Source organism: Sprattus sprattus (genome assembly GCF_963457725.1).
Source record: "Sprattus sprattus genome assembly, chromosome: 6".
NCBI classification, from domain to species: domain Eukaryota; kingdom Metazoa; phylum Chordata; class Actinopteri; order Clupeiformes; family Clupeidae; genus Sprattus; species Sprattus sprattus.
This window is the reverse complement of record NC_137925.1, coordinates 16,999,266-17,016,825: the sequence shown is the minus strand read 5'-3', so window position 1 is coordinate 17,016,825 and position 17,560 is coordinate 16,999,266. Positions and strand designations below refer to the sequence as shown.

The window sequence follows — 17,560 nt, the reverse complement described above, 5'->3', positions numbered from 1 at the left end:
GAAACGATACGAATTCGCCTCTCTTTCAGTGTACGGACATCAAGACCCAAATCCTTAGCAACGTTTCCAACAGTGAATTCCTCTTTCAACCCTTCTTGAATAGAATACCTTATCTGTGCCGACACATGTTCAAAGCAAAACAGTAACGAAAAAACACGAATAATCCACCAGTACACCGATCTGCGCCTTTGTTCTTTGCCTCCCATCACGAATGTTACAGGTTACCTATATCAGATGCCTTCAATTAGCATTGATACTTCCCAAAATATGTGTTGAATACCCGACACATCCTCGTTAAATACTATGTGAACTCATGGCAAAATACGTCTGTCCTTAGTCAAACGGACTGTGCATCTCCTATGCCTTTGTCCGTGAGCAGCTCAACGTAGCTGAGGAGGCAGAGCAAAACGTCGACCCTTTTTCTTGTGCAACACTGACACCACTTGGTGTACAGCAACAAATAGCAAATATCTGCAAACTCGGAGTATGGCCAACAAATGTAAACATGATACTGCACCCTCTGGACTTTTGACGCTAAAATACACTGAACATGTATCCAAACATCCTCCCCAATTGTCAAAACTTCATGAAACAGAACTTCAAGTAAACTCATCTAATGCATTTCAGACATAGCCTTAAATTCAACGTGAAATGTTATTAATTTTAAGATGCAGTGAGTTTTTGTGTGTTTTTGTTAGATTGTCGGGCTATTGTATCCCCATCGCACGTTCGTAGTATACATTCATTATTTGAATATCGCTTACCTCTCCGGAAGTAGTTCTTCTGCGATCAGGTACGACAAGTGTATTTCCATTACTTCCAGGGACAATAGTGGACCCGATGCTCATTCTGGGCCCAACTAACATGTAACGTCTATCTCCAGATCTGTATTGGATGCTGTGGCACAACGTCCCATCATAATTTGGATCTTGTAAATATTTGGATGAATAGTCTGTTGATTTAGAGCACTGCATAGCGATGAGCACTACGATACTGACAATAAAGAGCACTGACACCGAGCCCAAGGTGATAATCAAATAGAATGTAACGTTACTGTCATCTTCACTGTTATCTGTGCTTTTGACATCAGATGCGGCAAAGGCTTCTTTTGGCTCAACAACTGTAATGGTCACTGTTGCAGATGCTGAAAGAGAAACATTTCCATTGTCTTTGACCACTATGGTCAGCTTATGTGCAGCCTCGTCTGTCTCTGTAAATGGCCGAAGAGTCCTTATCTGTCCCGTGTAACGGTCCAGCCCAAAGAGCGTGTGGTCAGTAATTTCGTGAAGTGAAAACAGTAGCCATCCATTGTATCCTACGTCTGCGTCAAAGGCTCTCACTTTCGTGACCAGATGTCCTGCGTTGACATTGCGAGGAATCTCTTCAACACCTTCTGCGGAGCCATTGGCACTAACAGGAGACAGTATGACTGGTGTATTGTCGTTTTGATCAAGAATATACACCTTCACTGTAACGTTACTGCTAAGAGGAGGACTTCCCGAATCTTTTGCAAGAATCTGAAACTGAAACGTTTTTACCTTTTCAAAGTCAAAGCTTTTCAGCGCATGGATATGTCCGTTATCCGCATTAATATTTAGAAAAGATGCCATGTCATTCTGTGTTTCATCATTTCTTACAATCTGATATGTAATGTCAGCGTTCTCATCCAGGTCCCTGTCAGATGCCGTAACAGAAAATATAGAGGCGCCAGGGGCATTATTTTCCTCCAGGTAAAGCTCTAAAGGATTCTGGGGAAATTGTGGACTATTATCGTTGACATCTGATACGTCTATTTTTAATGTTTTGAAGGTAGACAAGGGAGGTTGACCAAAGTCAGTTGCTGTTATTGTTATTTCATAGTGCGATGTCGCTTCCCTATCTAAGTGCCCTTTAGTCACCAAAGAATACATGTTATTTTTAAATGATGGCTTCATTTCAAACGGTACATTGTCTGGCAGAGAACACGTGACTTTCCCGTTGTCGCCTGAGTCTTTATCTGTCAAACTTATAAGCGAGATAACAGTCCCCGGTTTGGAATCCTCAGAAATGATATTAGAAACCGAAGTTACTTCGATATCTGGAGTGTTGTCATTTACATCAATAATCTTTATCATGAGACCGGATTCCACTGTCAAAGGTGGCTGTCCTTTATCTGATGCCTCCACGTCTAATTTATATATCTGAGTATCCTCATAGTCCACATTTCCTTTAACTCGTATTTCACCTGTAATGTTATCTAACTGAAACACTTCATACACCTTACGATTTAAATTTCTGCCGAGTGCATACTCAATTTCGCCATTTGAACCCTCATCTAAATCTGTAGCCTTTATTTTAATCACAATTGTCCCGACAGGAACATTTTCTTTTAGGTCAACAGCATACGTCTCCTGGCTGAATACAGGGCGGTTGTCATTTGAATCAAGCACTGTAACTGTAATGTTTAAGGTTCCTGATTTCGGAGGGTTCCCCCCATCGATCGCTGTTAGAACAAGCCTGTGTGTACTTTGCGTCTCCCTATCCAGGGCTTTCTTCAGAACAATGAAAGGTATTTTTTCTTCATGCCTCTCCCTTGTCTCAATGTCGAATTGGTCGTTGTGGTTAAGTTTATAAAGGCGAACAGAATTCATACCCACATCTGGATCCCGTGCGCCCTGGACCTGAAAGCGTGTTCCTACTATGGTCTGCTCCCCCATATCAAAATGCTGTTCACTCTCTCGGAATTTTGGAGAGTGATCATTTACATCCGTGATCTCCACGTCTACATAATGAATTTCCAGCGGGTTTTCGACAACAATCTTCAAATTTGTTAAACAGGCGACCCTTGCATTGCATACTTCCTCTCTGTCAATGTTTTTACGGACGTATAATATGCCATTGTTCTGATTTACCTCGAAAAGAGGCTCCTCTGATCCAGAAACTATACGGAACCGCCTTGCCACCAAAGAACCAGTATTAAGACCCAAATCCTTAGCAATATTTCCAACAACAGATCCCCTTTTCACCTCCTCCAGAACAGTATATCGTATCTGAGCAGAAACTGGTCTCCCGATGCACAGAAACAAAGCGAAGCACACAGCCAGCTCCAAGTAATTCCATTTGCGCGTTTTCCAGTTTCCCATCCTGAATGAAATATTTTAAATTGCGCCAGTCTGAAAAATGTTGCGTCTTAAATAGCTAGCTTACATGTCATTTTAAGAAATGGCTAGTCCTTTTTCATCAAGTACACATTACCGGAGATACGCTCCCATGCTACAGTCTGTCCATACAGGAAGAACAGTTATGTCTGGTGGAACAAAACGTAACAAGCCGGGAAAGGGGCAGGACTTTGCCTTGTACCTTTTGCTTGGGTAACACTGACATCATGTGGTTTACGAAATTGCTACAAATACTCCACAATGTAGTTTTTATAGTTAAATGTTGTACCATATGACGGAACAGATTGAGTGTGTGAGATACTTTCGAGACATGCGAGTCAGTGCCAACAAACTTCATGTAGGGGTCGAAAAACCACAACATAAACACCTGAAGTCCTGAATTAATTTAAGGATTCCAACTACATTTCTTGGATTGCTCCAACAATATTTTCCATGGATGTACACATTTAATGCAAGAGGTTGTTAAAGGTCCGCAACAAGTCTCCGCATCAAAGTAAATAGCAATACATCTATATCTGTCTAACTATGGAAGATGAACGAATAACAGGAAACATAACAAGGCAATCGCAAAGGAAGGCAACCTTCAGCACCATGGACAAGTCATATTCAGGATGAAGAACACTGACAGGTTTGACTGAAAAAAACAAAAACGTGAAAGTGTACAAAGCATGTATAGACTCCAAGCACTTCTTACCTCGACAGAGGCTCTCCTCCTCCGGTCTGGCACGACGAGAGTATTCCCATTGCTGCCGGGAACTATTGTTGAACCAATACTCATTCTGGGCCCAACAAGCATGTAACGTTTGTCTCCAGACCTATACTGGATGCTGTGGCATAGTGTCCCGTCATAATTTGTCTCTTGTAGATATTTTGATGAGTCTGTTGGTTTTGAGCACTGCATCACAATCAGTACAATGATACTGATAATAAAAAGGCCCGAAACTGAACTCAGAGTAATTATCAAATAAAATGTGACATTGTTTTCGTCCTCATTTGTGACTGTGTTTTTAGGATTGGAAGCCGCAAAAGCCTCCTTTGGTTCCACTACATGTACGATAACTGTTGCTGTTGCAGAAAGTGACGTGTTTCCGTTGTCCTTGATAAGAATAATCATGTTATGCTTAGCTTCATCTGTTTCTGCAAATGATCGAAGTGTTCTGACTTGTCCAGTGTAGCGATCCAAACCAAAGAGAGTGTGATCAGTAACTTCTTGAATAGAGAAGAGTAACCAGCCGTTGTAACCGATATCAGCATCATAGGCCCTCACCTTGCTGACTAAATGTCCATGGTTCACATTACGCGGAATCTCCTCTACACACGCAGCGGAACCATTGTTATTAATTGGATACAGGATAACTGGAGTATTGTCATTTTGATCTAAAATATACACATTAACTGTAACGTTGCTACTAAGTGGCGGGGTCCCTGAGTCCGTGGCCACTACATGAAATTGGAAAGTTTTCATAGTTTCGAAGTCAAAGCTTTTAAGCGCGTAGATGTTGCCATTATCAGAATTGACATTAAGGAAAGCAGACATATCATTTTGTAAACCGTTGCCTCTTACAAGGTTATACGTGATTGCTGCGTTTTCGTTCAAGTCTTGATCAGTTGCGCTCACGGACAGTATACTTGTACCAGGGGCATTGTTCTCCATTAGATATAGTTCAAGAGGATTTTGTGGAAATTTCGGCGCGTTATCGTTTACATCTGATATCTGCACGTTCAATACCTTGGATGTTGACAGAGGGGGCTGACCTAAGTCTGACGCTTTAATTGTGATGTCATAAAATGACGTTACCTCTCTGTCCAAGAGTGCCTTTGTTACAAAAGAATACATATTATCCTGAATGGAAGGTTTCAGCTCGAAATGCACGTTTTCTGATAGATTAACTGTTATTTTTCCATTGGGACCAGAATCTTTATCTGCAACACTGATTAAGGCTATGACAGTGCCTGGTTTAGAGTCTTCCGGAACTAAGTTCAGCAATGAGGTAACTTCAATTTCTGGCTCATTATCATTAACGTCTTGTATCTTTATAATGACTCTACTTTCTGCTGCCAAAGGAGGCTGCCCTTTATCGGTGGCCTGTACGTCAAGTTTAAAAACTTCTGTATCTTCAAAGTCTACCTGTCCCTTCACGGATATTTCTCCTGTCATGTTATCCAGTTGAAATATATCATAAACTTTACGTTTCAGTGTATTACCAAGCGCATATTCAATATCACCGTTTAAGCCCTCGTCTAAGTCGGTAGCATTAACTTTAATGACTACTGTCCCAATTGCCGTATTTTCTTGTATGGTGACCGAATACGTGGCTTGACTAAAAATTGGACTGTTATCATTCGTGTCCAACACAGTAATACTGATATTCATACTCCCAGACTTAGCTGGATTTCCACCGTCTACTGCTGTCAGAATTAGTCGATGTTCCTTCCTACTCTCTCGGTCTAACGGCTTTTTCAACACTAAAAAGGGAATTTTGTCTTCGTCGTTCTTCCTAAAATCTATTTCAAAACTGTCATCTCGACTTAATTTGTAAGCACGTACAGAATTCGTTGGCGTGTCCGGATCTCTCGCCGCATGCAATTGGAAGCGCGTTCCTAGGGCGGTATGCTCCCACATCTTAAAATGTTGTTCCTTTTCAGGGAAGCTGGGCGAGTTATCATTTATATCTGTAATTTCAACAGCAACATAATGTATCTCAAGAGGATTTTCGACCACAATTTTTAAATTAATCAAACAGTTGACGTTGTCCTCACACAGCTCCTCTCGGTCGATGCTACTACTGACAGACAAGACGCCATTATTCTGATTTACCTGAAACAGAGCGTCCTTAGATCCAGAAACAATACGGAATCGCCTATCCATCAAAGTACCCGCATCAAGACCCAAATCCTTTGCAACATTTCCAATGGTGTATCCTTCCTTCACCCCTTCTGGTACGGAGTATCTAATCTGTGCCGACACATGTCCAAAGTAAAACACCAAAGAAAAAACCCGAAGAATCCACCAGTGCTCCGATCCGCTCCTTTGTTCTCTGCCCTCCATCACGAATATTATAGCCAACCCGTCTCAGAAATCGTTAGCTAATACCATTTATAGTTCCCAAAACGTATGCATAAGATCCGGCACATTTTTCTTAACTACGGACGTGCATCTTTGGACAACACCGTCTGACGAACTGAGCATATCGTTGCCTTTGTGTTCGACAGATCAGCCCCTTGTAGCTGAAAAGACGCGTACCATTTTCTTGTGTAATACTGACACCACTTGGTGTTCAGTAGAAATGGCAGATATCTGCTACTTAAAAGAATATACACTCAAAAACTTAAACGATATATATAATAATATATCATTATATAATATGTATTTGTATAGAATATATATATATTTGTATAACACAAATACATATGCAAATGGACATAGAACTACAATGTTAAAACAATAAAGTTAAATTAGTTTCAGTATCAGATGCCACCACAATACTATTAGCATGTATCCAAACACCTTACCCAAGAACTTCGTGTCTGAAACTTGAGGCAAAGGCAATTCAAAGGCAGTTCATTGTGTGTTACATGTTGTCACTGTATAAGTGCTCGCCACTGCTCTTTAGCATGTATAATATATTTTGATCCCGTTTGGATCATCTTACCTCTCCAGTAGTTCTCCTTCGATCTGGTACGACAAGAGTATTTCCATTACTTCCTGGAACAATAGTGGAACCGATGCTCATTCTGGGCCCAACTAACATGTAACGTTTATCTCCAGATCTGTACTGGATGCTGTGGCACAATGTTCCATCATAATTTGGATCTTGTAAATATTTGGATGAATAGTCTGTAGATTTAGAGCACTGCATAGCGATGAGCACTATGATACTGAAAATAAAGAGCACTGACACCGAGCCCAAGGTGATAATCAAATAGAATGTAACGTTACTTTCATCTTCACTGTTAACTGTGCTTTTGACATCAGATGCGGCAAAGGCTTCTTTTGGCTCAACAACTGTAATGGTCATTGTTGCAGATGCTGAAAGAGAAACATTTCCATTGTCTTTGACCACTATGGTCAGCTTATGTGCAGCCTCGTCTGTCTCTGTAAATGGCCGAAGAGTCCTTATCTGTCCTGTGTAACGGTCCAGCCCAAAGAGTGTGTGGTCAGTAATTTCATGAAGTGAAAACAGTAACCAGCCATTGTATCCTACGTCTGCGTCAAAGGCTCTCACTTTCGTGACCAGATGTCCTGCGTTGACATTGCGAGGAATCTCTTCAACACCTTCTGCGGAGCCATTGGCACTAATAACAGGAGACAGTATGACTGGTGTATTGTCGTTTTGATCAAGAATATACACCTTCACTGTAACGTTACTGCTAAGAGGGGGACTTCCCGAATCTTCTGCAAGAATCTGAAACTGAAACGTTTTTACCTTTTCAAAGTCAAAGCTTTTCAGCGCATGGATATGTCCGTTATCGGCGTTAATATTAAGAAAAGAGGCCATGTCGGTCTGCGTTTCCTCATTTCTTACAATGTGGTATGTGATGGCAGCGTTGTCATCCAAGTCTTTGTCGGATGCAGTAACAGAAAATATAGAGGCGCCAGGGGCATTATTTTCTTCCAAATAAAGTTCTAGAGGATTTTGTGGAAATTTTGGACTGTTGTCGTTGATGTCTGATATCTCTATTTTTAAACTTTTAAAGTTAGACAGGGGAGGTTCACCAAAGTCAGTTGCTTTTATTGTTATGTCATAATGTGACGTCTGTTCCCTGTCTAAATGTCCCTTAGTCACTAAAGAGTACATGTTATTTTTAAATGATGGTTTTAATTCAAACGGTATATTTTCTGACAGAGTACACAAAACCCTTCCATTGTCGCCTGAGTCTTTGTCTGTCACACTGATAAGCGAAATAACCGTACCTGGTTTGGAATCTTCGGCCACGACTTTGGAAAGTGACGTCACATCAATATCTGGAGTGTTATCATTTACGTCGATGATTTTAATAATCAGGCCAGATTCTACTGTCAAAGTTGGTTGTCCTTTGTCTGAAGCTTTAACGTCAAGTTTGTATATCTCAGTGTCTTCAAAGTCAACTTTTCCTATAACTCTTATTTCACCTGTAATGCTGTCTAACTGAAATACTTCATTAACCTTACCTTTTAAAGTTCTGCCGAGTGAATACTCAATATCACCATTTGAGCCCTCATCTAAATCTGTCGCCTTTATTTTGATCACAACTGTTCCGACAGGAACATTTTCTTTTAGGTCAACAGCATATGTCTCCTGACTGAATATAGGGCGGTTATCATTTGAATCAAGGACCGTGATGGTGATATTTAGGGTGCCTGATTTGGGAGGGATTCCTCCATCTATCGCGGTTAGCACAAGCCTGTGTGTAATTTGGGTCTCCCTGTCAAGGGCTTTCTTCAAAACAATGAAGGGAATTTTTTCTTCGAGTCGCTCCCTTGTCTCAATGTCAAAATGATCATTTTGATTAATTTTATAAAGGCGAACAGAATTTGATCCCACATCTGGATCATGGGCGCCTTCGACTTGAAAACGCGTCCCCACGATGGTGTGTTCCACTATATCGAAATGTTGTTCTTTCTCTTGAAACATGGGGAAATGATCATTAACATCAGTGACCTCCACGTCTACATAATGAATTTCTAGCGGGTCCTCGACAACAATCTTTAAATTTGTCAAACAGACGCCACTTGCATCACACAGTTCCTCTCTGTCAACATTTCTTTGAACGAATAAAACGCCATTGTTCTGATTTACCTCAAAAAGAGGCTCCTCTGATCCGGAAACAATACGAAACCTCCTTTCCACCAAAGTGCCAGTATCAAGACCCAAATCCTTAGCAATATTTCCAACAACAGATCCTTTTTTCATCTCCTCCGGAACAGTATATCGTATCTGAGCAGAAACTGGTCTCCCGATGCACAGAAACAAAGCGAAGCACACAGCAAGCTCCAAACAATTCCATTTGCGCGTTTTCCAGTTTCCCATCCTGAACGAGAAATTTGAAACGGCGCCAGTCTGAAAAATGCTGCGTCTTAAATATCTAACGTACATGTCATTTTAAGAAATGGTTAGTCCTTTTTCATCAACTAAACATCACCGAAGCTACGCTCCCATGCCACATATAGCCTGCTCGTCCAGTAAGAACATTTATGTCTGGTGGAACCAAAAGGGGTACGCCGGAAAAGGGGAAGGACTTCTGCCTTATACCTTTTGCTTGGGTAACACTGACATCATGTGGTTTACGAAATATATAGTCGTTTCGAGCCATGCGTGGAAAACAAATCAGTATGTGCAAAGATCAAACGAGCATAGATTAAGTGCTGAGTTCTAGTTAAATAGGGATATAACTATGAGTGTTACAACAGTGTTGCGTCATCTTTAATGTTCTCCGAGGTACACATTCAAGGCAAGGAACTATGTTTGTATCTGTGCAACAAGTTTCCCTTCAAGGGGCATCATGCATCTATCTCTCTAACTACGGATGGTTAACGAATTAACAGCACACATTACAAACAAGAGGAAGGCGACTTTCCGCACAATGGACGGTTCTGAATTTCCGTTATTCCGAATGCCTAGTTACGCTGAAATATGGCCACAAACTATACAAAATCCGTCTGAACAATCAAATTGTGTTTGTGCATTATAAAAAAACACATAATAAAACTGATACCACCCTTTCTCTGTTGGTTTACAATCGTATTGTATTGTTATGTGATGACGAAGTACTCCATAGGTTTATGCAAACTTGTATTAGATGTTCCATTTTATGCCTCCGATTACGTCTTCATACGTATTACAAGTGTGGTTCTACATTAACGGATATCATGTAATGTCATGTGTGGCCATGCGTAAAAGGTATACAAATACAATGAATATGTACTGCTTCAAGCCAGCGAGCAGAGCAAGTCAACCTTAGTCAAGGTTAGTCCATACTAAAACATATTAAGAGACATAAGACGTTTAGAGTACATTTATACGGGACACTCTTACCTCTCCAGAAGCTGTCCTCCTGCGATCAGGAATAACTAGAGTATTCCCATTGCTGCCAGGAACTATAGTGGAACCAATACTCATCCTTGGCCCAACCAACGTGTATCGCTTGTCTCCAGATCTGTACTGAATGCTGTGACACAATGTCCCGTCATAGTTTGTCTCTTGTAAATATTTAGAAGTAAAGTCGGCAGATTGTGAGCATTGCATTGCGATCAACACAATGATGCTGACTAGAAATAGACTTGAAACTGATCCCAAGGCAATAAATAAATAAAATGTGATGCTGCTGTCCTCGTCATTGTTTACGGAACTTCTAACATCAGATGCTGCAAAAGCCTCCTTGGGTTCCACAAGGTTGACAATCACAGTAGCTGTGGCTGAGTGTGAAACGTTCCCGTTATCTTTGACTAGTACAACAAGTTTATGTTGAGCCTCGTCTGTTTCCGTGAATGGCCGAAGTGTTCTTATCTGTCCAGTATAGCGGTCCAAACCAAAGAGCGTGTGATCAGTCACTTCTTGTAGAGAAAACAGTAGCCATCCGTTGTATCCTATATCAGCGTCGTAGGCCCTCACCTTCGTGACTAAATAACCTGCGTTCACATTGCGTGGAATCTCCTCCAAACCTTCAGCAGAACCGTTAGCGCTGACTGGAGACAAAATTACTGGAGCATTATCATTCTGATCCTGAATAAATACTTTAACGGTAACATTGCTGCTTAGTGGTGGGTTACCAGAGTCTTTGGCGAGAACTTGGAACTGAAAAGTTTTTACACTTTCAAAGTCAAAACTTTTTAATGCATGGATATTTCCATTTTCGGAGTTTATATTTAAGAAAGATATCACTTCCTGTTGCGCTCCCTCACTTCTTATTATGTTATACGTAATGGCGGCGTTGTCATTCACATCCTTGTCAGATGCACTAACAGAAAATATAGAGGCACCGGGTGCGTTATTTTCCACTAGGTAAAGCTCCAAAGGATTCTGGGAAAACTCTGGAGAGTTGTCATTTACATCAGATATTTGCACATTAAACGTTTTTGAAGTGGACAATGCTGGCTGACCAAGGTCAGTCGCTACTATGGTGATATCATAGTCCGGAACAAGTTCTCTGTCCAGCTGTCTTTTGATAACGAGGGAATACATATTATCTTGAAATGAAGGTTTCAGCTCAAAGGGAACATTCTCTGATAAGCTGCAGATAACTTTGCCATTAACACCAGAGTCTTTGTCAGTGACACTAATCAGAGAAATCACAGTTCCGGGTTTAGACCCCTCAGAAACTACATTAGATAGCGAAGTAACCTCTATGTCAGGTTTGTTGTCATTCACGTCAATAACTTTTATCATTACTCTACAGTTTGTTGTCATAGGAGGCTGGCCTTTATCCGAAGCCGTAACATCAGCTCTGTACACTTCAGTGTCCTCAAAGTCAAGCGTGCCTTTCACCCGAATTTCTCCTGTGATTTTGTCTACTTCAAAAGTGTCATAAACGTTTTGTTTTAAATTGCTATTAAATGAGTATAGCACATCGCCATTTAAGCCGTCATCAGCATCACTAGCATTTACCTTTACTACGAATGCATTAGCTGGGGTATTCTCTTTGATAGATGCTGTGTAGACCTTTTGACTGAAGACTGGTCTATTATCATTATTATCTAGCACTGTTACAGTTATATTTATACTTCCTGATCTCGGCGGTTTCCCACCGTCAATTGCAGTTAACACTAAATTATGTTGAGATTGATGTTCTCTGTCTAAAGGCTTCTGTAGTTTTAAAAGTGGAATTTTGTTCTCTTCACCATCATCTCGTACTTCGAGCTCAAAATGTTCGTTCTGACTCAGTTTATAGAGACGCAGAGAATTAACACCAGAGTCGGAATCACGGGCAGCTATTAATGGGAAATCTGCACCCGGCAGAGTGTTTTCTGCTATTTCCAAATGTTGTTCTTCCTTCGAGAAGCGTGGAGAGTGATCATTCACATCCAGGATCTCAACCGACACATAATGTATCTCCAGAGGATTTTCTACTGCTATTTTCAGGTTCACTAAGCATACTGAATTGCCTTCGCACAACTCTTCTCTGTCAATATTCATATGGACATACAAGACGCCATTGTTTTGGTTTACCTGAAAAATAGCCTCCTTAGATCCGGAAACAATACGAAAACCTCTCTCTGCCAAAGTACTAACGTCCATGCCCAAATCCTTTGCAATATTTCCGACAACAGATCCCTCTTTCACCTGTTCTGGAACAGAATATCGTAACTGTGCCCAGGCCGTCTCCTCGAAGCACAAAAGCAGAAAGAGCTGTAGAGAAATCCATGGGTACAATCTGGTCCTTTGTCTCCCGTCTCCCATAGCGAATAAATCAGTATCGATCAAAGTATTTGGTACGTATGTTCAATCTCGAAATCCTGTCTCAACACTAATATTCAACATTTTTGTAGGCAACGTGAATTCATTGCCTCATATCCACAGCAGTGTTTTCTGTTACCAAGCTCGGAAATATCACACTGCAACTGAAACAAAAAAAGCTGAACGGCAGCGAAATGGGCAGGGCTTATTTTATCTCAGTCGGTTAGCTAATACAACACTGACATCATCTGGTCCTCAGTGAGAAATTAAAATGAATCTGTAGATGTGACACAGTTGCTTCAACTGCGCACTGTTGTTGTGTTTTAAAAAGAAATGTCAGTACCATGGACAGAGACATGCAGGCAGCACTTTTCATGGGGTTAATGTTGGGACTTTGTGGGGAAATATTTCGGACACTAAACATAACTCTTACAATTGTGCAGGTGTACTTCAGTGACATTAATGACAATTTAATGATCTATTAAATCTTACCTCTTCAGAGAGTCTTCTCCTGCGATCGGGAACAACTAAGGTATTTCCGTTACTTCCGGGTACTATGGTAGAGCCGATGCTCATTCTTGGTCCAACTAGCATGTAACGTTTATCCCCGGATCTGTACTGAATGCTGTGACACAGTGTTCCGTCATAGTTAGCCTCTTGTAGGTACTTGGATGAATCTGTGCGTTTGGAGCATTGCATCGCAATCAAAACTATTATGCTGATGAGAAAAAGCACTGACACTGATCCTAGAGTAATAATGAGGTAAAAGGTGATATCATTGTCCTCTGTCTCCCCTATTGTTTTAACATCAGACGAAGAAAACGCTTCTTTGGGCTCCACTGCTTTAATGATAACAGACGCTGTTGCAGACTGTGAAATATTTCCATTGTCTTTCACCAGTATGAGCAGTTTATGCTCAGCCTCGTCTGTTTCTGTGAAAGAACGAAGAGTGCGTATCTGTCCGGTATAGCGGTCTAAACCAAACAGAGTATGGTCAGTAATTTCCTGTAGAGAAAAAAGTAACCATCCATTGTATCCAACATCGGCGTCAATAGCTTTCACTTTAGTTACCAAGTGGCCTGCGTTCACATTTCGAGCAATTTCTTCCACTCCTTCGGCCGAACCGTTTGCACTGACAGGAGACAAAATGACTGGAGCATTGTCGTTTTGATCTAAAATGTATACATTCACTGTAACATTGCTACTCATTGAAGGGCTTCCAGAGTCATTCGCCACAACTTGAAATCTGAACGACTTTGTTGTTTCAAAATCAAAACTTTTTAGCGCACGGATTACTCCTGTCTCAGAATTAACGTTTAAGAAAGACACCATTCCATTCCCATCGCCTCTAAAAATTGAATACGTGATTGCAGCATTTTTATCCAAATCTTTGTCTGAAGCAGTAACAGAGAATATAGGTGCACCTGGGACGTTATTTTCTGGTAGATACAGCTCAAGGGGATTTAGAAGAAATTGTGGGCTGTTGTCATTTACATCGGATACTTGTACAACCAAACTTTTGAATGCGGTCATTGGGGGCACTCCGAGGTCTGTAGCTTGTATCGTGATGTCATACAGTGATGTCCTCTCCCTGTCTAAATGTGTTTTAGTTACAAGCGAGTACATATTTTCTTGGATAGACGGTTTTAACTCAAATGGTAAAGAATCCGAGAGGCTACAGATAACTTTACCGTTTACACCAGAATCAATATCCCGAACGCTAATAAGGGAGATTACCGTCCCAGGCTTAGAATCTTCAGATATCACGTTAGACAGGGATGTCATGTCTATCTCTGGTTTATTGTCATTTACGTCTTGTATCTTTATCATTACTCGGCAGTCAGCAGCCGTAGGGGGTTGGCCCTTATCAGTGGCTTGTATGTTTAAGATGTAAAGTTCATGTTCTTCAAAGTCAATTTCGCCCTTAACTTTAATTTCACCAGTGACACTGTCTAATGTAAAAATGTCATGCACCTTACGTTTTATGTTTCTGCTAAAAGTATATTCAATTTCTCCATTAACGCCTTCGTCAGCATCTGTTGCATTTACTGCCATAACAATGGTACCAACAGGGGCATTTTCCGGCAACTGTACTGTGTACACGTCTTGACTGCATGCTGGGCGGTTGTCGTTTATGTCAAGCACCTTAACTGTAATGTTAAGAGTACCCGACCTGGGTGGAATTCCACCATCTATCGCTGTTAATTTAAATGTATGCTGTTTAAGGTTTTCTCTGTCTAGTGGTTTTTGCAAAACTAAAAATGGAGTTTTATCTCCGTATCCACTGTCGCGTAACTCCAAGTCGAAATGATCATTTGAAAGCAATTTATATGAACGTATGGAATTGACACCAACATCTGGATCACGAGCACTCTGTAGCTCGAAGCGTGCGCCTTTTGCCGTATTCTCCGCTATTTCCAAATGCAAGTCTTTCTCGGAGAAACTAGGCGAATGGTCATTTACATCAGTAATTTCAACACCAACATAATGAATTTCAAGAGGGTTTTCCACAACAATCTTTAAGTTTATCAAGCAAGCCTCGTTGCCATCGCACAGCTCTTCTCTGTCCAGCTTTCTACCGACTAATAAAACGCCATTGTTCTGATTTACCTCGAACAGTGTGTCTTTAGATCCAGAAACGATACGCAACCGCCTGTCCGCCAAAGTACTGAGGTCCAAACCCAAATCCTTTGCAATGTTTCCAATAACAGATCCCTCTTTAACCTCCTCTGCAATGGAATATCGGATCTGTGCCGAAGCGTGCTTCGCGAAACACAACAGCAAGTAAAATCCGAGTGCAGTCCATCCGTACTCCCATCCACGTCTTTGTTTTCGGTCTCCCATCGCAAAAATAGCTTACAACAAATGAATCTGGCCTCAACGGACGCAATGCTCTTTTTCAATTCAGCTGAGAAAATCAGTATTATCAGTAAGCCGTGCCATTTCAAGTCCGGGTATAGGCGAACAGAAGATGTCAGGCTACATCGATGTGGCCGTACGCATTTCTGTCAGAGCTGCACAAAGAGCTCAGACGTACCAAGAGGGCAGGGCTTAGTCTCAAAACTACTTCCTTGTGTAACACTGACATCGCCTGGTGCTCCATTGACATTAAGACTATGTGTACTGAAATGATTGCACACAGCCTAGTCTTAAGACTTTCATGTAAGCCATTGTAAGAGACAGTTCACAGACCGATATACCACCATCAACCACAATACACCACACGATTATTTGTTCCAATGATGTATCTTTAGCTTGTCTAGAATAGATCGAGGGAAAATATAGAGAGCAACTTACAATTAATTATTCAGACCACATAGCACTGGTCACCTCAATGTCGGTATGGTTGCACACTATGCAAACTCAGAATTCCTCAAAGATTTAAAAAAAATATTGTAACAGCAAATTTAAAATACCGCTATACTAAAGCTATTATAAGAATAATAGAAGCGTCATTGAATCTTACCTCTCGAGATGTTCCTCCTCTGTGGTCCGGTAATACTAGAGTATTCCCGTTACTTCCCGGAACAATTGCAGAGCCGATGCTCATTCTAGGGCCAACTAACATGTACCTTTTGTCTCCGGATCTGTATTGAATGCTGTGGCATAATGTTCCGTCGTAATTTGTGTCTTGTAAGTACTTGGATGTGTCTTTGCTTGTTGAGCACTGCATCACAATTAAGATGATTATACTGATGAGAAAAAGCGCTGAAACTGACACCAAGGTAATTATCAAGTAAAATGTCACATTCAGTTCCTCGCTGTCTTGTACTGCGCTCTTCATATCAGACGCTGCAAAAGCCTCCTTTGGCTCCACAGCCTTTATGACCAAAGTTGCAGTTGCTGAAAGTGAAACGTTTCCATTGTCTTTGACCATTATGACCAGTTTATGTTCAGCATCGTCTGTTTCTGTGAATGCACGAAGGGTCCTTATTTGTCCTGTGTAGCGGTCCAACCCAAAAAGCGTGTGGTCTGTAACTTCTTGGAGTGTAAAAAGTAACCAGCCGTTGTAACCAATGTCAGCGTCATACGCTCTGACTTTTGTCACTAAATAGCCAGCATTTACATTACGTGGAACCTCCTCCGCACCCTCAGCAGAGCCATTATTGCTAACTGGAGAAAGTATTATAGGCGGGTTGTCGTTCTGATCCAGTATGAAGACGTTCACTGTCACATTACTACTAAGCGACGGAGCTCCGGAATCCTTGGCAATCACGTGAAATTGGAAAGTTTTTAAAGTTTCAAAGTCAAAGCTTTTCAGCGCATGGATATCCCCGGTATCAGAATTAATGTTCAGGAACGATGTCATGTCATTCTGTGAACCATTGCCTCGTAGAATTTGATAAGAGATTAAAGCGTTTGCATTGGTGTCTTTGTCAGACGCGCTGACAGAAAATATGGATGAGCCAGGTACATTATTTTCCGCTAAATATAGGTAAAGCGGATTTTGGAGAAATTCTGGGCTGTTGTCATTCACATCTGACAACTCTACATGAAGTGTTTTGAATGAAGAGAGTGGTGGGTGTCCTAGGTCTGTGGCTGAGACAGTAATATCATAATGTGACAAGGCCTCTCTGTCCAGTTGTCCCTTCGTTACAAGTGAATACATATTATCTTGCCCTGAATGCTTCAACTCAAAAGGTACGTTATCTGATAAACGACACACTACTTTTCCATTATCACCAGAGTCTTTATCTACAACGCTAATAAGTGAAATTACATTTCCTGATTTGGAACCTTCAGAGACCATGTTGGAGAGAGAGGTTACTTCAATCTCTGGCGTATTGTCATTTACATCTTTTATTCTTATTATAACTCTGCAATCAGTAGTCATTGGAGGTGTCCCTCTATCGGTAGCCTGAACATTTAAACGGTATACCTCGTTTTCCTCAAAGTCAATTGGACCTTTTACTCGAATCTCTCCTGTGATGCTGTCTAAAGTGAATATGTCATTTACTTTTGTTTTCAAAGATCTTCCTAATGTATATTCAACCTCTCCATTCGGACCTTCATCAGCATCAGTTGCAT

General features: G+C 41.1%; 4 protein-coding genes across 4 annotated transcripts in view; all 4 read right to left on the bottom strand.

The window, feature by feature from the left end:
* Positions 1-17,560, bottom strand: part of LOC308367035 (protocadherin gamma-A3-like) — a gene marked incomplete at both ends in the record, with an annotated part of 261,143 nt that overhangs the window by 231,684 nt on the left and 11,899 nt on the right. The gene's annotated exons all lie outside the window — the stretch shown is intronic.
* LOC308366493 (protocadherin alpha-8-like) lies at positions 3,668-6,207 on the bottom strand (the record flags this gene model as incomplete). Its single annotated transcript, XM_080840208.1, has 2 exons — positions 3,668-3,681; positions 3,846-6,207. The coding sequence occupies 2 exons, from the start codon at positions 6,205-6,207 to the stop codon at positions 3,668-3,670; spliced, it is 2,376 nt and encodes a 791-aa protein (XP_080696334.1).
* LOC308366943 (protocadherin beta-4-like) lies at positions 6,803-11,524 on the bottom strand (the record flags this gene model as incomplete). Its single annotated transcript, XM_080840746.1, has 2 exons — positions 6,803-7,663; positions 11,021-11,524. The coding sequence occupies 2 exons, from the start codon at positions 11,522-11,524 to the stop codon at positions 6,803-6,805; spliced, it is 1,365 nt and encodes a 454-aa protein (XP_080696872.1).
* On the bottom strand, positions 12,777-17,282 carry LOC308366492 (protocadherin beta-4-like; the record flags this gene model as incomplete). The annotated part of the gene is made up of 3 exons (XM_080840207.1): positions 12,777-12,809; positions 13,025-13,778; positions 16,756-17,282. 3 exons carry the CDS (start codon positions 17,280-17,282, stop codon positions 12,777-12,779), a joined length of 1,314 nt encoding a protein of 437 aa, XP_080696333.1.